General features: G+C 54.1%; 1 protein-coding gene across 1 annotated transcript; it reads right to left on the bottom strand.

Moving 5' to 3' along the window:
• Window positions 1–2,100: 2,100 nt before the first annotated feature.
• On the bottom strand, window positions 2,101–21,969 carry LOC102048039 (L-gulonolactone oxidase-like). The gene is made up of 13 exons (XM_027811558.2): window positions 21,683–21,969; window positions 20,681–20,819; window positions 18,931–19,032; window positions 18,175–18,300; window positions 16,678–16,772; window positions 15,058–15,148; window positions 13,749–13,934; window positions 5,526–5,633; window positions 5,011–5,087; window positions 3,999–4,148; window positions 3,441–3,605; window positions 2,862–2,952; window positions 2,101–2,535 (listed from the first exon to the last, which is right to left on the bottom strand). Exons 2-13 carry the CDS (start codon window positions 20,681–20,683, stop codon window positions 2,407–2,409), a joined length of 1,323 nt encoding a protein of 440 aa, XP_027667359.1. The 5' UTR covers window positions 20,684–20,819; window positions 21,683–21,969; the 3' UTR covers window positions 2,101–2,406.
• Between the last annotated feature and the right edge of the window lie 2,877 nt (window positions 21,970–24,846).

Below are 24,846 nucleotides of genomic sequence, written 5' to 3'. Positions count from 1 at the left end.
AACTTGCTGTCCAGCTGTCCTGGCCATCCTGAGAAATCCTGCCACTCCTCTTGAGAAACCCATGTTCCCTTCCCCATCTCTTGGCGATGTCAGCAGGGCTCAGACTGGTACCGTTCAGGTTGGCCTAGCAGGGACGGTTTTCAGGAGAGGAGGGTCAGGAGCACGGGCATCACCCCACTGGATCCTGAGGAATATCTACTGCAGGTTTTGGCAGCATGGGACAGCTGTGGTCCCACCTGGGAGAGGACACAACCCATCTGCCCATGCATGGCTTCCCTTACACCAACACAAGCCATGCTGGGGTGGACCTGGCAGGCAGCCTCTTCCTCCCAAAACCTGCCTGTGTGCCTCGGGGGGGGCGATGGCCTGAGCTCAAGGACACAGCTGGCACCAGCCCCAGGCTGTGCAATGGGCTCTGGTCTCCATGCCCAGCCCTGACCCCCGCAGTAGGGCTGTACAGGGACACCAAGCCCCTTCCCCAGTCCCCTGGGCTGGGCACCTGTCCCATTAAGAAGGGAGGTTTCCTTGAACCCCTTATATTTGATCAGCCTGGCAGTTTCCCAAGGAAAACGAGACCCTTGTGCCCCCCCCCCAGCCTGCCCACCACCTGCACTTTGAGAGCCCGGGGTGTTGGGGGGGTGATTCAACCAGCCTATTCAGGGACACACACCCCGACAGCATCCCTGCGTCAAATCCCTTATAACAACCACTCAGATCTCTGGAGATCTATACAAAATGAACTTCAGCTGAAGAGTTTTGTTATACAAAGTGCAAGTTTGTGACAGAACAAGGTTCAAAGATTGTCAGTGATAATACACTGACTGCAAAGCAAGCTCAGAACAACACACCCAGTAACAGCTGGCCTGAGTTAGTCACAGAATAAAGCTCTTACCCAGTAGGTGTCCCTGTGGGGGAGAAGACAGGTTCAGCGCATGGACCGATCCAAGTTACGATGGAGTCTTCCCTAACTTCTCCCCTTATTTGTCCACTTTTTATACTTCAGAGTGTAATGCATATTCATTCATCATGCACAGGATTGTTTACAAGTTTCTCACATCTAAAGCAAATCAGTACACCTCCTCAGAGAGCACTGCTGAAGGATTTGCTGACTACACATGCTCCTCAAGCCAGGGTTTGCCCTGTTTCTGGGGGGTTGTTTGAGTTGGATGTCACAATCTCCCACTAGCACAATTATCTTTGTTCTATTTTCAGTTTTCTGTGGATGTCACTGCACTGCAACACCTTGTCAGTCTGTCTCCTCTTATAACCAGAACTTTCCTCACTTGAAGGCTTCTTTCTGTGTAATTTAGGGAATGGTGTTCTGGTGTTCTTTTCATTCTGGTTCTTTGTTTCCCACCTCCCCAAGGCTCCCCCCGATCAGAAGCCCTTCCATTCAGAACACCTTTAGAGAGTGGGTCAGCTTGACCTAACTTTATGCACAGACTTGTGTATAGTTGAACACTAAATCAGAATTTGGTAGTTCAGGAGGTTAGACCACAATCCCCCCTCTTGGGACTTATTTCGGGCCAGGACTAGTCCATTTTCTTTACATTTATGTGGTGTTTGAGTGACTCTAGTCATACATATTGTTGTTACTGGCTGGTACCACATGCCCAGTGAGTGTGGCCGTACCTCGGAGGCAGGTAACTCTGAGATGGAGGTGTGTGTTAGCATTACAGTGAGATTATTTCATCTGGGGAAAGTAATTTCGCCACAACAGTTGGCTCAGCAATGGACATCTTCTCATAGAGTCTTCATTTGATGACTGCTATGCAGCCTATCAGCTGTGTGGTGCCATCACGTTCCCATTCCCGCAGGGAGCATCCCCGCTCCGCTCCACCTTCTGTCACCCCTACCAGCATGCGCTGAGCTGGCAGGTTGTGCTGCTCGGGGAGCCATGGTGAAGTGGACCCCATGCATGCCAACTGTCCTGAAAGTGACAGCTGGATTTTACCCTAAAATCTTTTCTGTAATACTATGCTTCTGTTAGGTCCCAGTTTTCTCCAATTCCCTGCCCCTCCCCACAAAAAAAAAAGGTAATTTTCCCACAGTGCCTCCATCGGACACACGTCCAGGCTGAAAGCACAGGCACAGCTAAAGTCAGCTCAAAGAAAGGTCTTTATTGAGATGTTGGATTGGACAGGAGCCACTTGGGACTGTACAGGTCTTGGGGGGACAGGGAGATGGTCCCCCCACAAGCTGCTGGTATCCAGGAGAGATTTCCAGGCACTGCAGAGTGTTGTTAACATCAAGATCAGAGCATGTCCCTGCCCATGAGGCCAGCCACCTGCTGTCACATAGACAAGGGCAGAGCTGGGGGTACAGCAGCTTGAGACCACAGAGGACCTGGGTGTCCTGAGAAGGGGGCAACGGCTGATTTTTCCTCCATCCCCGGCATTGCCCCCATTAGTAGAACACCTTTTCCAGATAGGAGTTCAGGAAGATCCCCGTGGGGTCCAGCTTCTCCCGGATGGAGCAGAATTTGGGGAAGGCTGGGTACATCTTCTCAAAGTCCTTCCGAGTACAGCTGTGGGCCTGCAGGAGAGAAAGCGTCTGGGGGGGCTGCCCATCACTGGGGAGTGTGTCACTGGCCCTGGACCCCCACCACCCCTGTGGCAAGCCCCTGCAGAAGTGGTGGGACCTCCATCCCCTTATCTACGTGCCCAAGGCAGGCAGCAAACAGGGCAACACCATCTCCTTCAGGCACCCATCTCCCTCTTGGATCAGCCTGATGTGGGGGCCCTTCTCTGAACCCCACTCAACTGCAAACCCCCCCACTCCCATGAGGAGCTGTGATGGAGAAGCGGAAGGGACACCCTTCTGCAGACCCTCTCCTCCCAGAGGAGTGGGGCCATTGGTACCTTTGCCCAGTGTGGTCTCCCACCGTATTTCTTCATGATGCCTTCATAGGTCAGCCAGTAGTTGAGGCGGGGAACGTTCTTCCCGTAGGGCCTGGGGGGGGGGGGGGGGTCAGGTAGGGAGGGCATTAGTGGGACCTGTGGGAGGATTTTTGCACACCCGTGAAACCTCCCCAAGAAACTCCCCTCCTGGGGAGGACAACCTAGGGACCCACCATGGGCTCTTTGACCAGTACCAGGTGATGGAAACCCTCCAGGAACAAGCACTCCACCAGCTCTCGGCCAGTGGACCCTCACATGGACAACATCCTCAAGAAACAGGGCTGGGTGGCTCTAGGGTGCTCCAAGGCCACCCCATCCCTGCTGGCTTGATGTCTGCAAATGTCTGAGTGGGGTGAGTGGACAAAGGTGCAGGAGCTCCTTTGATTCAACTCTCCAGAGCCAGCAGAGAACTGGTGTTGGGGTGTTTGGGCTGGGTGTTCGCTGCTGCCGGGACTCTGGGAGCGGCTCCCGGTGCACCAGCATACTGACCTGGGGAGGAAGAGGAGGAGCAGAGTGGGATGCAGTGGGAACACGGCTCACCTGTACATGATGATGTTCATGTAGCAGCTGTCTCGCTGGAAGCAGGGACTCAGCCAGATCTCATCCCCCCGAGTGAAGCGCACCTCCACGGGGTAGTGAGCCACCAACTTGGGGTTGTTCTCCAAGGCGCCCTTCAGCTCCAGCAGGGCTTCCTTCGTCTTCTCACTGCCCAGGAGAAGCCCCCAGCCCCATTTAATGCCGACATGGGCATAGCCAGCTCCCTTCAGGTTTGAACCCCCATCCCCACAGCTCCATCCCTGGCCCCACGCTAATTCAGGGAATGGCTTGGCATGTCCCAGCACACCCCTCCCATTGCTTTGTGCTCACAAAGCCCCAAGATATGGTGTGGCATGGATTTGGTACCCCAGGGCAGGCATGCAGAAGGGTCCCCATGCTAGGCTTGGAGGAAGGAATGGTGCCCCCTGGACCGGTTCCTTTCGTCCATGGCTTTGCCCCTGCTCCAGGCAGCCTGGGCTGAGGTAGAGCACAGGCAGGGGATGGGGTCTGGGCACGAAGCCCAGCTGGGGGTGGCCAGGGAGGGCCTGCAGGGCCATTTACATGGGGATGGCCCAGTCTTGAACGTGCTGCTTGAAGCGACACTCGTAGTTGAAGATCTTGTAGCTGATGGAAATATTCTCCACTCGGGAGCTGAAGAGGAGCCAGAAGAAGAAGCGGTTGATCCAGGATACCAAGCTGGGCACGAAGGTGCTGCATGGAAGAGAGCAGGAGATGAGGTCTGATCCCAGAGCTGTTGCCCAGGGATTTGCCAAGGGCAGGCTGTGAGCTGTGGTGCCACAGGCCTGGGGATGCCCTCCCAAAGGGCTGTAAGCAAAGCTGCAATCCTCCAAGGGTGCTGGAGCCCATGGGGTCCTTCAGCCCTGCCTCGAGCTCACCCATGCTCATCCCACATGATCTTGGACCTTGCACCCTTGCCCTCAGCTCCCTTTTCTGCCTCCTGCTGCAAGCTAGAAAAGGGGTGTTTGGTCATCACCTTCCCTGCCCCCTGTGGCCTCTGTACCTCCTCAGAGCATCCTAGCACTGGGGGACTGAGAGATACTGGGAACAGGGTGGAGTGCCAGGGTGGACACCTTGGCAGAGTCCTAAGCAGCCACAGCCTCTCTTCTCCCTCTTCACGGGGTCCAGCCCAGCTCTCCTGTGCCACCAGGGTCCAGTTTCCCAGCCCAGCCGCCATGACCCGGCTGGATCTCCTCTCTCCACCCTGGTGCTCGGGACATGCCGACAGCCAACATCGTTCCCCCCAAATCTCCCGTGCTGCTGCCAACCCGTGCCGCCTCGGTGTGCCGGTCCACCTCCGTGCACACGAGGGCAGTGCGGCCCCAGGCGTCAGTCCCAGCCTGAACCTGCTCCGCCTGCGCAGCTGAGCTCGCTCGGAGAGCAAGCACCTCCTCCTTTCCCCGGAATGGGGGTTCTCCGGGTCCCAGTCCCACCTTGCCATCAGCCCTGGGGCTCTCAGCGAAGCAGCACAGGTTTCATTGTAAAGGTGCAGAGAACAGATCTGGATGAGGCCAACCTACACTTGCCCCAGCTGCTGCCCAGGGCATGCTCCTACCTGATCCAGAGCAGAAACTCCAGCAAGTAATAGCCAACAGCATAATCCCACAGCCAGCTGGCAGAGGAAGAGGGGGGCTGCAAAGCCAAGCAGAGGAAGATGATGGTTATCAGTGACTAGCAGGGTTTGCAGCTCTCTTGCCAGCAGGCACGAAGGTGGGAGCACAAGCCTGGACCAGAAGCAAACTGGGAGCAGGGGTTTGGAGAAGGGTACCCCAGGACTCCCCAGATCTCTCTCCTGTGATGAAACAGGTTCGCATACAGCCCCAGAAAGAAACCAGGCTTTGTCATGAGGATGGTAAGAGCTTGGACAGCCCCAACTACATCTGTTTCCTGAGACCCTCGGACTGTGGAGCACGGGCAGTGTCCAGCCCAGCCCCAAAATGCTGTTTCCCTGATCAGCCACCCCAGCAGCCCTTGCACTGCAAGCCCATGGTGCAAGGCCAGCTCTGGGAGGGCACCCAGCTTCATGCACGGGCCCTTCTCCCTTCACACATGGAGCCCGGTGGGACCTGCCTTGTTGGTGGGGTCCTGGTAAATGATGCTGACGTTCTCACTGTGAGGGAACCACAGGAATCGGAAGTACTGGGATCTCTTCAGGTGGTCCTCGAGATGATCGAGTACCTGCAATAACCAAAGAAATCCACCATGGTGATTGTCCCCTGCCCTGCAGCAGGGATCCCAGGAGCCAGGGGTGGAGGGATCTCAGAGGACTCCCAGAGGCGGTGGGGCTGGTCCAAGGAGTCTGTCTGCAGAGTCTCAGCGAGCCCTGGGTTGGATGGGAGTCAATACAGCCCAGCCATGCACCAAGGGGCTAACAGAGCCCATGGACCCGACATCTGGGTAAGGGAACAGGACATGCCTGTTGTCTCCTCTCTCAGTTGTGATGGAGCTCCCCATCTTGAAGATGCTGCTGGACCTGCATCTGGCATGTGTCCAAGCTCAGACCCTGCGTCCTCCCGCCATCATACCTCTGCAGCCCACAAACTGCTCCATCAGGCATTCTCAGACATGAGGCAGCACAGCTAGGGCTAGAAGGGCCCCCTCCAGCCATAAAGCCAAGAACTCTACACTGACTGGTGGCTACCAAAAGCCACCTGCTGCTGCAGTGTCAGGGATGCTCTCCCTAGTTTTGACACCCTGGCAGCACAGCTCTCTGCAGCTCTGGAGCCCCAGGGCAAGAGGGAGTGGAGCTGGGATGCCACAGGGGATAGAGCTGGAATGCAATGGATGATGGAGCCAGAAGGCAACAGAGGATGGAGCCGGGAGGCATTACACGGCCCTGTCCTAGAGACATCCCCTGCTTCAAATGCAGAATTGCCAAATCGTACATAAAGACACCAAAAAGGGCTTTAAGAAAGGCAGCTTCCTCGGATAAGCTGCCTGCCCAGCAGCCGAGGACAGCAAGGCATGGGGATTCTGAGTGGGCAGGGAACAGGCAGGACAACACAGATAATGGGGCTCGAAGGGGTGACCATAGCCTCAGGACATACTCAGCCTGTTCCCAGGGCCACCGGGGTCCCATCCCAGGCTGCCTGACACAGCAGCACCTGCAGAAATTAAAAGACCCTGCATCCTTTCTCTCTGCCCGTTTGCGCAAGCATAGAGGGACTCTGTGCCCACAGTGCTATTTTGGCTGGGCCAGCACTTTTCTTTCTTGCAAACAGCCTCTCCCACCACCCCCTGCAGAGATCTCCCATAGCTTAGCAGATAGGCTTCAAAACCCAGCAGCTTTGCTTTGAGGAGTTTGCTTGACACAAGAGAAGGTGCAATGACCCATGGATATAACCCCAGGACAGTCTCGGCTCCTTTCCGGCTAGGTCATTTAAGTTACTTGTCTTAATGAGCTATTAATCACCAGGCTGGGCTGCTTTAACACCGAGCATCTTGCTGTGACCCTGCCATAAAGTGAGGGCTGTGGTCCCTTTAAAGCAGGGAGGATGGGAAGACAACTAGTGTATTCCCGTAATTGGTGAGAATTGCTAATTGCTAACTGGTGAGAGAGCTAATGCTGTTGTCTTCATCTTCACATCTGCAGCTCCCAAAGAGCCACAAAATCTAAGATGTTCCCAAAACAACCCATTTTCTGGCTAGAAAAGGTCCTATGTTGGAAACAGTTAACAATCGTGCAAGTAGAAGCAGGGCAAAAGCAGCGATCCCACGGTTTTCATTGGTCCAGTTTAGGAACAAACGCATCAAAGTAGTAAAAGAAGTGGGGAAAAGAAGGATGCAGCTTTCCCAAGGTGATCCTGCCGACGTCTGTTTGTCTTCCAGCTGTGGCGTTTGAGTGCAGAAGCAAATAGCTAGCAGGGTGACCTTTTCAATGTGCGCTTTTGATTCTGGTGATATCTGTCTGAAGAAAATAAGCCTGCGACTTTGTAGGATAATTACAGCACAGCGAGCCGGCTTCAGGAGTCCTTGGGGACGTTGTCTGCTGGCTGAGCGCCGGAGTCGGAGGCAGAGGTCAGGCGGTGGAAATCTCGTCACTGTGACGTGGCCAACGCACACAACAGAGATGACCCTGAAGCATGCAGAGATCTGGGGGGATTTTGCTCGCCTTCATTTCCTTCCCAGGAGCCCAGAACAAATCCCTTTGCTTCATAAAGACTGGGTCAAAAGAAGTCACTTGCTTTCTTGCTTGCAAACACCCTCAAGAGCTCACTGAGCCGAGGGTCAGGCACTGCGCCTGCTGCAGTGTAGGTCTGGTGGCTCTGGATGGTCCTCGGGGAAAGGGCTAGGATGGGATGTGGGGCAGTTGTGGCCAAGGTGCTGTGGAGGATGAAACACAAGAAGTCACGAGCACATGTCCCATAGGTTTGTGAGAGCAATGAAGGGGAGCAAGGGAGCATGGGGAGCTCTCATTTTGGGAGAGACGGATGCTCAGCCTCCCCCTTTGCCTGTGTGCTGCCTTGTGCCTGGCAGGGTCCTACCGCAGCAGGGGACGGTGTCCGAGTCCTGGTTGGAAGAGTCACTTCCACGCACCGAGTCCAAAACCAACAGTCCCTCTGGCTAAGAGGGATGAGGTCAGGCCCAGCAATGGAGAGGGGGTTTAGGTGCAGGGTGGTCTTGGAGGGATGAGGCTTGAGGGATCTATCCCCAGTGCCTGGGACGTCCCCCAAAGGGTTCAGGTTTGGGTTAGGGTTAGGATGTGGTAGGGCTCAGACCGAAAGAAGCACTTCTTCACCCACCAGGTTGCTAAGCTGTGCAAGTCTGCAGGCAGTTAAAAGTTTGCATGGGTTCAGAAGCAGAGCAGAGACCTTCCTGGAAGAGAAACTCACTGCCTTACGCCATACATACAAACCACCCCCAGCTCAGGAAGCCCCAAGGCTGCACAGATCAGGGGAAGAAGTATCATACCTAAGACTAATCCATCTTCATTCTCATCAGCCTCCCAGCACATCTGAGGCAAGGGGATGCTGAGTGCATCCCTGCCACCACCCAGGGAGGCTCTGCAGGTCTCTCTGGTGACCTCAGCTGTGCAATAAACCCTCTCGGTCCTGCGCCTTGTTCGTGGTCATTGTCAGCAGCTAGGGCAGCTGAGTTTATCCCAGTGATAAAGATGATCACGAGGCCAGAAAAGAAAGCATGCAGTTCTTATATAACCACAAATCCAAGCCCGGCTCCTCTGACACATATATTATTCGCAATGTCTTAGATAACTCAGGCTTAAATATTTCAAGCAACCTGCTCCCTTGCCATTATTCTCTTCCGCCTCACTGAGCCACTCGACATGAAAGCCAGAGATCGGGGAAGCAGGCGAGGAGCAGTGATGACTGAGAATTGATAATGGCATTAATATTTATAGAGTGCATTCTTGTTTCACCCTCCTAACAGCCCCGAGGGATGCGGAAAGATGGGTTGAGCTGTGCAGAGGGCATAGCCTGGGGAGATGATGCTGAGCAGGGTACCTGCCCTGCTCAGGACAGCAGGGTTATCCTGCACATGAGCTTAAGTTTCCTAGCTAAGAGGCAGTTCAGGAGGTGTAAACCAACACTCAATCTGGTAATGTGGCTGAGGAAAGGTGCTAGAGGATGCAGTGAAGGTCCAAGCAGTCTGGCAGGGTAGGTGAGGGCCAAGATGTAAGGAGCTGGCAGCCTCCCACCACATTTAAAAATAAATCCATTTACAGTGAGGAACTCCCTGCTGCAGGGCACCAGGGAAGTCCCAGCTCAGGGTGCAAAGAGGCCATTCACAAGCAAAAACCACTCCTGAGCCTTTAAACTCAAACCCATCACCTCTGCAGCTGGAACCACTGGTAATGAGCTCACTGCAGGCTGGGAGGGCTCCCTGGGGAAATATCTTGGTGGGTTTCTCTTATTCCTGTCTTCTTTTCCCACCTCCCAGCAAAAACAAGACCCTGAAGTGCTCCAGCTCTCGACTGCTGTGGTGCAGCTGCTCTTAGAGGGGTGAGAGCAGGCAGGCAGACATGCTAATGGACTTGGATACTGTGCACGGACCCCTCTGCCCCCCTCCCCAGTCAGCCCAGCCACCTGCAGCTCAGCACGAGGACCACTGGGTGCCTGTGGATCAGGGCTGACGAAGCAGATACTGCAAAACCGCATTACATTCACATTCCAGGTGGTGTTCGAGCCACCCCAATGGGGCACTGAATTATTCAGTCCTTAAAAAATTAAGGACAGCATTTCTCAGAGCTTTATTAGTGCTGCAGCTCTGATCAATCCTGCAACAAATTTTGCTGCATTTGTCTAAGGGATATTTTTTTTTCATGAGCCCAACTTAACGAAGGCTTGTGCTGTCATTAGCCAGGACTGGGACTGGACCTGTGAGACCCAAATGAGACGACAGATGAGGATGCTGCTGAGGATGCACTAACAGGGATGTCAGACCTCACAGGAAGACAAAGACAATCGGTGGTTGAAGCAGATCCAATCTCCTGGAGAGGTCCCTTTCTGCCACCTCCTGGTTTCTCCCTCCTGGTGGACTTAATGCCTGTTTCCCCATCCAGAAATCTTCACTGTTTCCAGTGAACACAGTGAGGCAGCACAGCATTTAGAAGGCCACCAGGTCTCTCAACTTGCAGGTGGCCGCTTCTCTGTAGGCTTTACCCTCTGCAATGCTGCCGCCTCCAGCGATGATCTGGGACAAGCTGGACGATTGCTCAACGAAAGGCAGTAGATCACATCCCGACACAGCAGTTGTGTCCAGCTGTCCCAGCTGTGAAGGGGCTCAGCATCACAAAACCAGCTTGTTCCATCTGGCTTCCCAACACCATGAGGGTGGGAGGGCTCCAAAGAAATGCATCCAGCAGTTAAAAGGAGTTTACATAACTGCAGAGACAGGGAAAGTTGGTTTCAATGTGTTCCCAGGAGAAAGAATTCCTTCAAATCACTCTGTAGAAATGCCCACTGGGCCTTCAAAAGGCTTTCTGAGGGAACCAGATCGTACCCAACATTGGCCACAGAGCCACATGGAGATCCAAGCTCGTAAAGCCCAGGAGATGCACTGCCCCAAAAAGGGACATTTCATGCCTCTTTTGAGAGATATCAGTCTGTCTCAACCTGGCTCCTCCCGGGGATGGAAGGCTCGGCTGAAGGAAACCACCCTCCAGCACTAAGCATCTCTGTACCAGCATCCCAGGACACTGTCCCCAGTGCCTCAGCCACACACTGAACAAGAATCTAAACTTCTTGTGTGCTCCACGGTCAACTAAGTGCCCTTTCATAGGTTAATGCAAGATGTTGTCTTCAGGAGGGACATGGCCATGAAGCGGAGACAAGAGGGAGAGGATGGATGGCGGGACAGCAGAGCTTGCCAGGAGAAAACAGCATGTGCAGCTGTCAGAGCCATGCAAGATCCTGATCTATGAGAGAGCAGGTCAGACACCCTCCTCAGAAAGCTACCTCCCTTGGGGACATCCCAGTTACTAGCACCATACAACATAGTCTGAGTGATTTAGCACTTTGGTAAAATAGAGACAGACAAGCCCCATTCAACAGAACAATCGGTTTAAAGGGAGTTTCCCAAATGCAGCTCTGAGGTTGGATCCTGATAAAGGGATTTGTTCAATCTGGCTCTTGAACCGTGTCACCCATCCCACTCCTTCTCATCCCCAGCACGGTTCGTCCCAAGTTCAGCTCAAAAAAAAAAAGAGTTAAACCCAACTTCACACTGGGAGATAGAGAGTCCATCCCAAAAAATACCCAGACCTCACACACAGGGAAGGACCAAGTTATTATCTAGAGCACAAGATGCTCATGGACTATTTTAAGTGGCCCATCTGTTGCTGGAAAAAGCAAGGCTTTCTGTTAGCTGAGCAGCAGGAGACAACGAGATGGGAGTCGGCACTTCCTCGGAGAGCGCACGGCTCATGGGAGCAGTTCTGCCCTGCGGGATGCTGCTCTGCTCCTCTGGGACCCAGCTAGGCGCTGCCTGCCTCGAGGGATGCTGGCTCAGCGCAGGCACTCTTCTCCCTGTTCTTCCTTGGTCCAGGCAGCACATCAGCTCGTCAGGCCAACCCAAGATTTCCAGCAAGGGCAATTTTCTCCAGCTGGAACATTAAATCTGCATTAGGCTTAGTCATGCGTGCCTGGAGTTACCAGATCACTGACCTGCTGGCGCCCGTGAATGCTGAGTTAAACGGAGCAGAGGTGTTGGCTCATCCATCTCACGGTGACGTTTCCCATGAAGAAGCAAATGCTGAGTGTGGCAGCGCTGACGCCTGCAGACTCATTCAGCATCTCTAACCTGATTGCGCTGGAGCCTCTGTGCTCAGCCCTGCCGTGGCTTGGAGGCAGCCCAGGGAAGATGAAGCTGATGACCATGGGCAAACTTCCATCCCTGCTCCAGTGGGACCACTGGCATTGCACAGCCCAAAACAGCTCCCCACCACTGCAGCTGCCCTTCCCTTGCTTGTCCCTGCCATCACTGAGGTTAAGGCACTGCTCACCAGGCAGGAGAACAGTTGAAAACCCACAGAGTTGTGCATGAAGGACAGACCCACAGCTGGAGGAGGGGGTCTGATTTCTGTCACCTTTGCGCTGAGTCAGGTAGGGGACAACTGATGCTGAGAAGTGAGGATGATGCTGCAGAGAGGCCAGGACATGGGGATGTTGACAGGGGTCTCATTGTCCATTCTTTTCCCTAAAGAGGGCACTTCCAGAGGGCATGCACCTCGCCAGACCCAAATGTAAATCAGAGGTGAAATCAAGAAGAGTAGAAGTGTTTTCACCCTCCTTTCCCCCGCCTTGGTCTCACCTGTGACATGCAGCTCCCCCCAGTCAACCCAAGCCCAGCCAGGAGACCCCTCCCAAGCAGGAACCCTCTGCCCCCCTAGATCTCAGGTTTGCAATGTACCCCAAGCCCATGCAGCCCCTCCGAGCTGGGGATCATGCCCAGAACAGCAGGCAGCAGTCCCTGCCCGCCTCCCACCTGCCAGGTGGGCCAGCCCTCCCACAGCATCCTCCCGCAGCATAGCGGTCCCATCTCCCCTGCCAGGACCCAGGGGATGTCTCTGAAGGACACAGCCATGCTCCAGCTCAGAGTCACTCTCTGCAGCTCAAGGTGAGTGCAGAAACTCTTTGGCAGGTTCCTGAGGACACTGGAAGCCACTAGCCATCTCCTGCAGCCAAGAGCCACCTTGGGGCTGCACAGAGTTTGGTCCAGGACAGTGAAATCAGTTATTTGAATCTCAGGCTCGATAAATGCAAAAAATCTCTATCAGTCTGGACCAGTTTTAAAAGAGGAGCCTGGGAACAGCTCAGGGGTGAGTGTGGCAATAACAAAAGAGGTGAGGTTTCACATCACCTTCACACCCCTGAGCTGTCCTGGGCCAGATGTGAAGCTGAAGGGAGCTGGGGATGGACACAACTTCTCCCAGAGATCACAGAATCACAGAATGGTCACGGCTGGAAGGGACCTCTGGAGATCACCTAATTCAACCCTCTGCTAAAGCAAGTTCTCCTAAGAGCAGGTGATGCCTTGCAGTTCTCAAAAAAAGCACCAGGAATAATAAATAAGGGAAATTACTTTCATCTCCGTGTCTTTCACACACAGCTCAGCCTCTCTGCCCAGCTCCCCCAGGCTGGACACAGAGGGGTGGCTGCAGAGGGTCCCAGTGCGAGGTGCAGAGGTCCCATCTGCTCTTTTGTGAGGACTGAAGGACTCCTCCTTGTAGACTCACAGCAGCTTGGGCTTCCCCACCCAGCCTCCTCCCAGATTTTGTGGTCAGCAAAGCTGCCAGAGCAGGCTCAGCCCTTGCCTCTGCTCCATGCAGCCCCCCTGAGAACAAAGCAGATGTCTTCCCCCAGCTCAAGGGGACTCAGCACCTCCATTTCCCACCGCCCCACTGGCTCAGTTTGCAGCCAAGCGAGGGGCTGCACCCCAAGCCCTGCTTTGCTCCTGAGCACCAACTGCGCAAAGCAATGCACATCTTGCTGCAGCTCCCAAGCACCCAACTGCCCTACGTGGCATGGAGATGACACTCACGTGTACCTCTCCTCCCCACCCCACTACCTGCACCTCTCTGGTCCCAGAAGATGCTGTTCCATCTGTGGGAAGTTAAAGTGGCATTTCCTAAGAAACATCTCTTTTCCTTCATCACCCTGGAGAACTTTCCAGCTTAAAGGACACCATGAAGATGCAGGAGAAGTACAACCTACACACACATGTGGGATTTTCCACCAGCATGCAACCACTTCCCAATCTTCCTCCAACCATGTTACCTCACTGACAACGTTGCTTATCCCCAAGGTGGCTTTAAAAGCATCTCCCACATCATACCTCAGTGAGGGTGGAGGGGAAGGCCACCTCGTGCAGGTGGAACTGGGGCACACACTGGAAGGTGACAGTGAGCACGATGCCCAGGCAGCCAAGGTGCAGGCGGGCAGCCTGGAATATATCTGCATTGATGGACTCGGAGCACTCCAGGATCTCTCCTGAGGCTGTCAGGAGTGTGAGCGCTACGACCTGTCGAGAGGGGAGCAAAGCTTCAGCAAGCATTCCATGTGCCCCATCTCCATGCCAAGATCCTGCATTCAACCCAAAACTCCAAAACTTAGGGCTGGGGGCTAAGCAGGGAGACCCCTGTAGCATGACCATCATCATAGGGTGCCTTCTGCAGAGCTTGCCTACACCAGCCCCTCCTGCTACCTTGGATGAAAAAGATCCTTCTCTCTCTGGAGTACGCTAGGAAAAACCATCAAATAAAGAAGTAAAACTCCCCCAGATTGATTCACTTCTCCATAACCATCAGTGGAATCACCATACAGGATTTCACAGAATCATGGAATCACAGAATCATTTAGGCTGGAAAAGATCTTCAAGATCATCAGGTCCAGCTGTTAACCCAGCACTGCCAAGCCCACCACTAACCCATGGCCCCAAGCGCCACATCTACACGTCTTTAAATCCCTCCAGGGATGGTGCCTCCCCCCCCTCCCTGGGCAGCCTGTCCCAGTGCTGGACACCCTTTCGGTGAAGAAATGTTTCCCAGTCTCCAACCTAAACCTGCCCTGGTGCAGCCTGAGGCCGTTCCCCCTTGTCCTGTCGCTTGTGACCTGGGAGCAGAGACCGACCCCCCTGGCTGCAGCCCCCTCCCAGGCAGCTGTAGGGAGCGATCGGGTCCCCCCCGAGCCCCCTCCTCTCCAGGCTGACCCCCCAGCCCCCCCATCAGACTGGTGCCCCAGCCCCTTCTCCATTTGAGCTGAGGTGAGGGTTTTCATAAGTGTCTAATTAAAAACAGACCTGGGCCCTGCAGAGACTTGGTGTCGGGGGACTCCGATACAAGAATTGTTTTCCCTTTGGTACAGAGTTTATTCATTAGATTATAAAAGCATAAAGCACAGGGACAGGGCAGTTTTAAGCTGCATGATGTTTTGGCTGGCAGACGAGGTCCCACTATGCATGGGGGACATGGGGGTCCCCCACAGCAGCTCCATGATGGGGGGACAGGACCCTGCCTGCTTGCAGTGTGCTCCTTCCTTACCCCAGGGCCAGGCACACCAGGCTCAGACTGGGGTGGTGGGACATCTACCCCAAAGCCCACAAGATGCTGATGTCCATGCATCGACACGCTCCCAACTTGTCTCACCTGGGTGGAGAGGATGCCATGCTTGATTCCGGTGTTGTGCGTCCCTGTCCCAATCACACCAGCTGCTGCCACCTCCGAAACGGCTCCTAAGCTGGGGGTAGACAAAGGGGCTGAGTGAGGCTCTTTGTGCACAGGACATGGTGTGGGGCACAGCCCACCATGCCAGGCATTACCCCACATGCAGACCCTGTAGAGAGACCCCCAGGACTCTCAAGCCTCAACAAGCAGGGTTTCCCACCCTTCAGGGTACCCTGCAGCAACGGGTGGGTTTGTTGGCCATGTGCACACATCCCCATGGGACATATCGATCAGGATGTTGCTATAGTCCATGGGGAGGAAGAGTCAGCTGGCGAGCACAGATCACCATGGTCAGCTCAGCTGTATCCCATCTCTCCCTACCAACCTGGAGTGACTCATTGGGGTGGAGGCATCCTTCCCACATGCATTCAGAGCATGGGGCGAGGAACCTGGGTTTACCCCAGGAACATCACTGTGCAGCAAGGCTGGAAGTGGCATCCACAAGCACAAGGTCTGCAGACCAAGGTCTGTCCCTCCAACCATCGCCAAGGTGGGCACATGGGGATGGTAGAAGGTTAAAGCAAACAGTGCTGTTCCTGCCATTTCCCCCAAATACTCCTACAGCTTCCAGCAGCTGGGGAGCAGGGACCTCCTGAACCAGCAATGGTTTCTGTGACCACTACAACCCTCAGTGGATTCCTCCACTGTGAGGGTCTCCTGCTCATACTGTTGGCCATCTGCTCAGGTGGGGCTTATTCCTCTGAACTCTCACCCTGTCCCTGGCTCTGACAAACCCATCACTTTCACTGACAGAGGAACACAGCTATTGAGCTAGACTGTAACGCAAGAGCCATTTCTTCCCCGAGGTCAGCAAATGAAAGAGATTGAGCGTGAGAAATGCTCTCCATGGCTATTTCGTTTGCAAACCCCTGTCTGAACGTGGTTCTCACCGAGACCTTGACAATACACCCACAGCAAGGGAGAACCACAGTACTGGAGGCAAAGGGATCAGCTGTGATCAGCTCAAAGCATCCCACCCTCTGCCCTGATTGCCCACCAGTTCCACCTCCTCTTCTGCGGACACCAGACGTCGCCAAACAATGCAGAGCAAAGATACTCCCACACCTCCTGCTAAGATATTCCAATGGCTAATTGCCCTTTTCCACCAAAGACTCATTTCTAACCTAATTTTGCCCACCATCAGCCTTCTTTGCCCAGAGCTGACTGCTATCAGCCTCTGCCCCATGCAAGACATTCCTAGGAAGGGCGCTCGCTTTCACATTTGGAGGGTCAGGGAATGCAGTTTTCCTTGATGAAATGGAAAGGACCAGCCTGGTGGGGGCAGTGAGAATAATAGGGTTAGGGTGGGGATAAAGTCCAGCCTCCTGCTTCGAGGCAGGATCAGCTACTCTATCGTGGAGAAGGTTGACCTGTAGTCTGTGGAACACTGGTGGAAGACCAGATCCTGAAGGAAACACCCCTATTCCACAGTAAAATCTCTTCAAACATCTTTGTTTTGCTACATCCCAGCACTTGATGTGGGGCAAGGCTGGATACCTGGGAGGATGCCCAGGGACAGCCCTGCACACATATCCCACTTACTTGGCCAGGGCCAGCCCATGCTTGCTCAGCTCAACATTCAGATCTGAGAGGAAAATCCCACCTTCCACCGTCACTTGCTGCTTCTCCTTGTCCACCTGCAAAGGATAGGTTGGGAGAGGAGAAGGTCACACAGCTCAGAGGAGAAAACACCCCATGGAAAACACCTCTGCTCTTACCCATGCAGCTGATAACGTCTCTACAGAAAAGCCACAGACCACGAGGGACCTGTTCCATCCTGAGCTGCCACCTTCCTCAGACCTCCACTCAACCTAAACCTCATCCAACCCAATGGTGCCACTGGTTCCTGCCCCTGGTCCAGACCCCCCTCCCCTCTGCTCTCCTCAGTCTCAGGGTGTGTAACCTCTCCCGTAGCTTTTCCCAGGTGCTGGTCAATGCAAGGGGGGAAGACATTGTCCCCCCAGCAAAGCTTTGCCTGCAGCAAACCTCTTCTCTCTGCCCTCCTGCCCTGCTCAACCAGTTCCTGGTTCTCACCATTAGGAGCTATTCATCCTGTTTCTGACAGACAGAGCTGTCAGGGAGGGAGCTGTTCCTTAATTAATTATTGCTGTTAATTACCACTCATGAGCCAGCTCCCAGAATATGCTGCTAGAGACAGGATTTTTCATCTTCAGCTGCACACATACACACACATGCACATGTACAGAAACATGCATGCATATATATAGGCACAAATGCACACGCAAGAGGCATGTACACACATACATGTTGTATGCACACATGACACAGGCGTGCACACACATACATTTGCATGCACACATGACACAGAGGTATGCACAAGAGTCAGTTCTCTCACTGTTTATAACCAGTCATCCATACAGCCCCAGTAAGACCCCACTATCTTCCTACACTCTGGGGGTCTGGATGCAAAGCAGAGGTCGGGAAAACCCCTCCTCAGCAGCTCTCCTTTTCCCAGAGTTGTTCAGGATATGATTCACAGGCAACCAGGAAGAACTGTTTCCTTCCCAGCATCACTGAATGGAGCAATCTCCCACAGGGACATTTCCCGCCTGACACAGGAACAAACCATGGACCATGAACAGCCAGCCGGGTCTCTGCCAGGCTGTTCTCCCTGAGGCACCTTTGCAAGCTCACCACAGAAGGTGATCCTGCCAGGTACCTCCTTCCCATCCAGCAGACCATGCTGTGATGAGGACAACGTTCCAAGGCTAAGCCCTCACTGAATGCTTGCTGGGAAGACATCACTTCTTTCCATTTTTATAGCCGCTCCATACGCTTCCAATGCACAAGGCATGCTTTTACACGGGGAAAATGTATCCCCCAGTCTTGTGCCAGTGTTTCAGGGTCTGGTTTGGGAAAACTCCTGGTTGTGAGGAGAGGAAAGCCTCTCCATCCTTCCACCTCCCACCCTGGGTATGGCAGTGTTGGTGCAACACATCCCAACCCTCGGTGGCCTTACAAACAGGGGTGCCACCACATTTCAGGGCCACCACACCACCTCCTAGAAGCCAGTCTCACCTTGAGGACTCTGTTCATCTTTCCCATCTGGATCATGAAGTCATCGGTGCAGGCGATATCCGAAGGAGAGTGACCACCCCCCACCACCTTCACTCTCTTGTCCCGCTGCCTGGCCATATCCAGGATCTGTAAAGACAACAGCATCCAACATCTCCCTCAATGCCATGTGCTAAGAGAGATGCCAGAGGCACTGTGAAACATCCCAAACTAAAATCTCACCCATGGTGGACATCCATTTACTTGGATAACTCATCATCTGGGATTAAAACCACCCCTGGAGCCCAGACACCTCCTAAGACAGCCCTTAGGATCATCCTTGAGGGTTGGACTAGATGACCTTAAAGGTTCCTTCCAACCCAAACCATTCTATGATCCCAAAAGAGGCAATGCCCACCTGAAACACCCTAGGGTGACAGGCATCTCTGGGGAGATAAAAGTGACACAGGAGTCCCATCCCTCAGCATGGCAGCTGGGGCAGGCAGGGCACGCCAGAAGGATGCCAGATGCTGATGCCCAAAGAACAGAGTCCAACTGGGGCCAGGCATGCCAGTTTTCTACATTTTTTAGGTGTTTGGCACATCTGCTGAAGAACATGTGCAGCTCAGTAGGATGGGCCACCTCCTGGAGCTAATGGAAGGACTCATGTTGCCACCATCTGGGACCTCTCTGACTGAACATGATGGAGCATTACAGCCTTTCCTGGTCTTTCCTCTTCCTTATTTCAAACAGTTTGTCACCTGGAAGCATCGTCCTCACCTCCCGGATCTCTTCCACTGAGGTGGGCTGGAAGTACAGCTCCGGAGAGGAGCCATAAGTCTTGGCCCAGTTCTGGAACTTGACTCCTCCTTGGCCATGAACCTGGACCGAAAACAAGTGTTAAACCAGAAGAAAGCAAGTGCCTTCCCTGCTTTTCCACACAGCCCATCCTTTGTCTGTCAAGACCACTGTACCAGAGCCAGGTTTCCAAAAGGATTAATTATTTATGGACACAGAGGTTCATCTCAACCCCTTGAGTCCATAGAGCAGAGATGTCTCCACGTGAGCAAGTCAGCCTGAACTCCCTTTGCAGTCAGTGGGGAGAATTAGAAGGACTCCTGGGCTGTTTGAGACATTTCCCTTGAGCACAGTCCACCCTTCCCTTCTACAGCATGATGTCTGCCGGGGTCCCCTTTGTTTGCATGGCCTCTTCTGCTCTGGTGTCCTCTCAGACCTGGTCTCGGCACCCATAGCTACCTCATGGCCCATGGGCATGGCCTCATGTCCCAGTGTTCCCAGATGGTCCCACTACAAGGGGCTGACTGGATCCAGGCTGGGACCTCCCTCCCACCTCAGCCATCCACCCTGGGACACTGTCCCCAGGCCTGGCATGAAGGGGTGCAGCCAAAAGACCCAGCCCCATCCCATCTCCAGGCAGGTGGTAACTCAAGGCAGGGCATCCCCAGGGTGGTTTAGATGAGTCCCGGCTGGGGGGGACACGGGGACAGTTTCTCCCTGGCTGTGGCCAGCCCAGGCTGGGGCTTGGGCAAGAAAGGACCTGGTGTGGGTTTGGGCATCAAGCCCTAGAGAAGATGGACAACCCCCCTGCCCCAGGCAGGACTGGATCCAACCTGCTGCCCTCCCAACGCATGTCCCACCTTGGCTGCAGGGTATGATTTGTTCCCATGCCACCTCATGCAGTCTCCTTCCTCCTGTTCCATCTCCATCCTCCGCCTTGCCCCGTCCCACCCAGGCTCCCTCCTCTGCCCACAGCTCATTCTCCTTCCCCCACCTCTGTGATGGCTTCAGCTTCCAGCCAAAGAGAAACTTTGGCCCCAAACTGGCCAAACTTCTCCAGGGATGCAGAAAGGGCTCTTCCAGGGGTGTCGGCAGCACCCTTCCCTGCAGGCCCCATCCCTTCGCCGCCTCCCCATCCCTTCACACCCGCCACCCCCATCCCCCCCAGGCTGCTTTTAGGGGCTGGGCAGGGCAGGGATAGTGGGTGGCCCATCACCCTGCCCAGGGAGGTGACACTGCCTGGAGCCAGAGCCATCAGGAAGCTATTGCAGATGGCCCAGACAGCTGCAGGGAGTCCTGGGGGTGGGGGGTGGGGGGTGGGGCTGGGCAGCATCCCCCAGGCAAGTTCAAATGTAGGGATGGTCTGCGAGCCAGGTGCAGAGAGAGAGAGAGACAGGAAAAAAATGGGAAAAAACCCAATCGAAAAAACAACAACAACAACAAAAAACAAAATAGAGGAAAGTGAAAATCCAGGAGTTAGAAAACGCTCCTGCTCAGCAGCCAGAGCCTGACCTGATCTATCCAGGGAATCTGTTGGCTTTCTTTCCCTCTCCCTTTTCTGGGACACCTTCCCATGTCTCATCACGGAGATGGTGGTTATTAAATCCGTATCAAAGATGGTAATAAAATCGCGTTGCTCTGACCACGGCACATGGCTCCACGCTGCCTGGACCACATTTCCCACCCCAAAACCTGAGAAATTCCCGTCTTGGCTGCGCTGTCTTTTCCTTACCATCCCGTCAGCCTCCCTGTGAGATGCTGCTGGAATGACTCTGGCTGCTCCTGCCCTGGGACGAGGGGTGATCCCAGCAGGTCCAAGGCTGGCAGAGCTTGCTCCTGCCCTGTGGGTCAACGAGGAGCTCCTCTACAGGCTGTAAGGATAATGAATAACAGCCCTTCCCTAGGGATTTGCCTGATTCCCTGGGGGAGGAGAGGGGCTGAGCCCTTTGCTCCTGGCTGGCAGAGCAGGATCCACCCATGGATTTGAACCTGGAGTCCTGCATCTTACAGGGATGCTGCAAACTCTTGAGTGTTTTGGGGAGAAGCCATTTCTCTTCTGGGGGGTCCTAGCCCTGGAGCAAGTCTCCTGAACCCGCAGCCTTTGCACCAGGCAAAGCTGGGCAATGCAGGAAATAGGGAAAAGGCCCTGCCAGGTTTGGGGGGACCCAGCAGTGGGTGCACGGGGGAGCTTCAGGCACTGAGTGATGCGACAACCTTGCTGTATCACATCACCACACGCAAGACAGGTGCTGGGGGTCTTCACTCCCTGCCTTGCAAGGAGGAGGATGCTCCATGCCTTGCACCCCAAACGCACCCCACCATCCCATCCGGAGCAGAGAGGGGGGACGGGAGACAGCCGGGGAATGGGTCTCATCTGAAGGACAGGCAAGGAGCAGTGATTTGCAGGAGCTCTGCAGCGCTCTGTGGCTGCGCTTTGGTGATAAGCAAACCCTCCCTGGTTCCTCATTAAGGAGGGGATGATAACAATTTTTCTGAGCTGGCTAACTCAGGCAAGGTGACCTTTGGGAGCACTGCTCCAAGCCCCGAGCAGGCAGGGAACCACCACTGCAGGCAGCTGCTTTCGCGTGACCATGGGATGCTTTCAGAGACCCAGCCTTAACACAATCACGAACCAGGGGGGAAATTGCTTCTTAATTACAGAACAAGAGCTGTGCAGCCTGCAAAGGGCCTCACAGCATGTCCAGCAGCTTTTGCTTTGGGTCTTCACATCTACCTTCAAACCTCCTTGACCTCCTGGCCATCCTGAAACTCTGCTGATGTTTTCCTGGCTGCAATGCAGCAAATTAATGAATAATCTTCTGACACACCTTCAAGTCCAGATAGACACCAAGGGTCCAGCTGACTGGGGTCAGACACCTCCAGGGCTGCCCAGCCAATAGCTCTGGGTCCAAGTGCTGTGCAAAGGTCATCAAAATCTAAAAAAAAAAAACCAAAAAACCACCAACTCAAGAGATTATTCATTAACAGTGCAGGGTGAAGGGGATGCACATGGGGAGGGATGCAGCTCACCACCACCACCTCAGCCTCTGCCAGCTCTCAGCTACATCCAGGAGGGATGTCACATCTTGGCTAATTACAGCAGAACAGCATGGCCGGGAATAGTTCAATTAAAGGATGAAAGAAAGCATAAAAATAAAAAAGAAAACAGTGGCGTTTTGCCAGATGTGGAAGCTATTTGTGAATTTATTTGTGCATCGATGAAATTTTTGGTGGGATGGAAAATGCCCTGGTGAGCAGCAGAGTCTCTCCTGGAGACATCCTGACAGCAGTGCTTGGCTGGGGGCTCTTCTGCAGCTCCTAGATAATACGTCCAGGTCAGGGAAGGATTCAGTCCCCCAGGTTCACCCTGGGGATCGGGAGACCAGCGGTCACTGGCATAAATCCTGGGAGCACAATGCCAGCAGATGCATCGGGTGGGTTTGCCACGCCAGGGTGTGCACAGGGAGGACAGGGCTGCGGACCCTGAACACTGCCAGCTCTCCGGCACTGCCAGGGTAACACAGGGTTATCGGCTGCTGTGGCTTAGCTGGGGTTCTCTGAGGCAGCCAAAATGGGGTTGGGAGCTGGGAGAAGCCCCTCTCTGCACCCTCACAGGCACCTCTGCAGCTGCTGGCATTGAGCTGGCCCAGCAGTGGGGTCCTGCTGGAATCTCCTGCCCTTGCAGCCACTCTTGTCACTGTCACATCTGCACCAGGAATGGCCAATCCATTCACAAATTACAATGTATTCACAAATTGCAATTCATTCATTCCCATATTTCAACGGATTACCAGTTGCAGTGCATGCCCAAGTTGCAATGCACTCAGGGAGCCTGCCTTGCCACCGTGCTGCAGGGGTGGACACCTGAGGCTCTGCCCACGGAGCCACTGCAGGAGCCTGGAGATTGGGTTTGCCCAAAAAACTGGCTTGTGGCTGGAGCCTTGCCCCCCTCCTCTGCCAGTTGTGCTCTTCCCCAGAGCTGCCTACGCTTGGGGGGCTCCCAGAGCTGCTACGTCCCCTACATCAGTGGGGGCAAGTGAGGCAGGAGATCTGCTGAAGCTCTGAGTGTCTGAATCTTGAGAGCTGTTCAAGCAGTGCCTCAGGTCAGGCAGAAATCAGGTGAGGGTGTTTTTTTGGTCTCCTTTCTTCTCCGTTTAAAAATAAAATAGTTGAAATTTAATTATAGACAGCTTTTATTCTTTATTTCTCAATCTCCAAGGGCTTTCTTTTCTCTTTTCCAAGTTAATTGCTTCCTTTCAGAAATGGGGCCAGAGAACAACGTCTGGAGGAGGGGACGACAGGACCAGAGTTGGAGCCAGTATGGAAGCAGGGAGATATTTTCCTTTAATCCTCACCACTGGGCACAGGCCGAGTCCTACCATGTCCTCCCTGCGGATCAGCATCCCTGCCGATGGGTACCTGGCAGCCTTTGAGGGAGAAGCCAATTAAAACAGCACATTTCCAGGGTTTTTTTGGTCCAGGGTGCTGGCCACATCGTCCACCCTCACACCAGGGTGGGTTTGGCTCCCAGGGAGTTGATGCTGCAGTTTGAGCTCTGGCTTGACCTGTGCAAAGGCGTGTTGGCCCCAGAGGGACCTTCGCCCTTGGCACCCAGCAAATGGGGCATTTTCAGTCCCAGCAGGGCTGAAATATTAACTGAGCATCCCTGTGGCAAAGCCGTAGCTATCCCAGAGTCCAGGGATGCACTGGGTTGAAATTTAACCTGGTGCCCTCAAGCTTGGTGGGTGCAAGTGACTATGGCTGGGTGCAGTCCTGCCCCCCTGCATCCAAACCCCACGGGGCAAAGCTAGTGGCAGAGCAGGGGTCTGTTGTGGGGTAAGGTTCTGGAGGTGCAGGATGAGGCCCACCTCCTTCCCACAGCAGCCCTGAGCCAGTGCCCCAAAGCAACTGTGGTTTTGTGGGTTCTGTCTATACACTCTTTTCTTTTCTTTTCTTTTCTTTTCTTTTCTTTTCTTTTCTTTTCTTTTCTTTTCTTTTCTTTTCTTTTCTTTTCTTTTCTTTTCTTTTCTTTTCTTTTCTTTTCTTTTCTTTTCTTTTCTTTTCTTTTCTTTTCTTTTTTCTTTTCTTTTCTTTTTTCTTTCTTTTCTTTTTTCTTTTCTTTTCTTTTTTTTTTTTTTTTTTTTTTTTTGCATTGCAGACAGGTTTCAAAGGTGAACCCCAGCAGCTGTGGATTTTCCAGCCCGCCCGCTGCATGTATGGGGCAGGGTCACCCTGCCAGACCCTGCCAGTAGGCCGGCCCCGGGTCTGGGGCTCTGCACCCTCCACAGTCCCCCAGCATAACCCTGCCAGGCTCTGCCTGCACCCTGCACCCCCTGCATGCACTCCAAGTGTGCACCTTGCACCCCAATACCCACATTGGGCATCCTGTGTGTGCAGCCTGCACCCCATGCATGCACCCTGTGGGTGCACCTTGCATTCTGGTACCTGCTCCCTGCACCCCGTGTGTGCACCCTGCAGCCTGGTGCCTGCACCCTGCACCTCATGTGTGTGCCCTGCACTCTGGTACCTGCACCCTGCACCTGATGTGTGCATCCAGCATCCTGCTTGTGCACCCCAACACCCCCAGTGCCTGCACCCTGCATGCTGCTGCCCCCGCCTTGCACTCTGGTGCCCGCTCCCTGCAATCTGTGTGTGCACCCTGCACCCCAGTACCCGCGCTGTGCACCCTGAGTGCGCACCTTGCACTGCCTGCATGCACCCTGCACCTCATGTGTCCTTTGCATCACATGTGCACACCTTGTGAAAGGGTTAAGGCCCCGAGAACAAGGGAGATGTCCTAAATACCTCAGATACAGGTACTCAGCTGAACAAAAGTGGCTCCGGATGGGTGTGAGACGAGGAGGCACCTGCATAAGAGGTGCGCGGGGCCATAAAGAT

The sequence above is a fragment of the Falco cherrug genome, chromosome 6, assembly GCF_023634085.1.
Source record: "Falco cherrug isolate bFalChe1 chromosome 6, bFalChe1.pri, whole genome shotgun sequence".
In the NCBI taxonomy this organism is placed as follows: domain Eukaryota; kingdom Metazoa; phylum Chordata; class Aves; order Falconiformes; family Falconidae; genus Falco; species Falco cherrug.
This window is presented reverse-complemented; position numbering and strand designations above follow the sequence as displayed.

Coding starts and splice junctions, on each gene's coding strand:
- LOC102048039 (XM_027811558.2), bottom strand. Junction 18,301..18,930: donor CAGTGGAAGAGATCCGGGAG/GTGAGGACGATG, acceptor TTGTCTTTACAG/ATCCTGGATATGGCCAGGCA. Junction 5,634..13,748: donor TCCCCTCCACCCTCACTGAG/GTATGATGTGGG, acceptor TGGTTATTGCAG/GTACTCGATCATCTCGAGGA.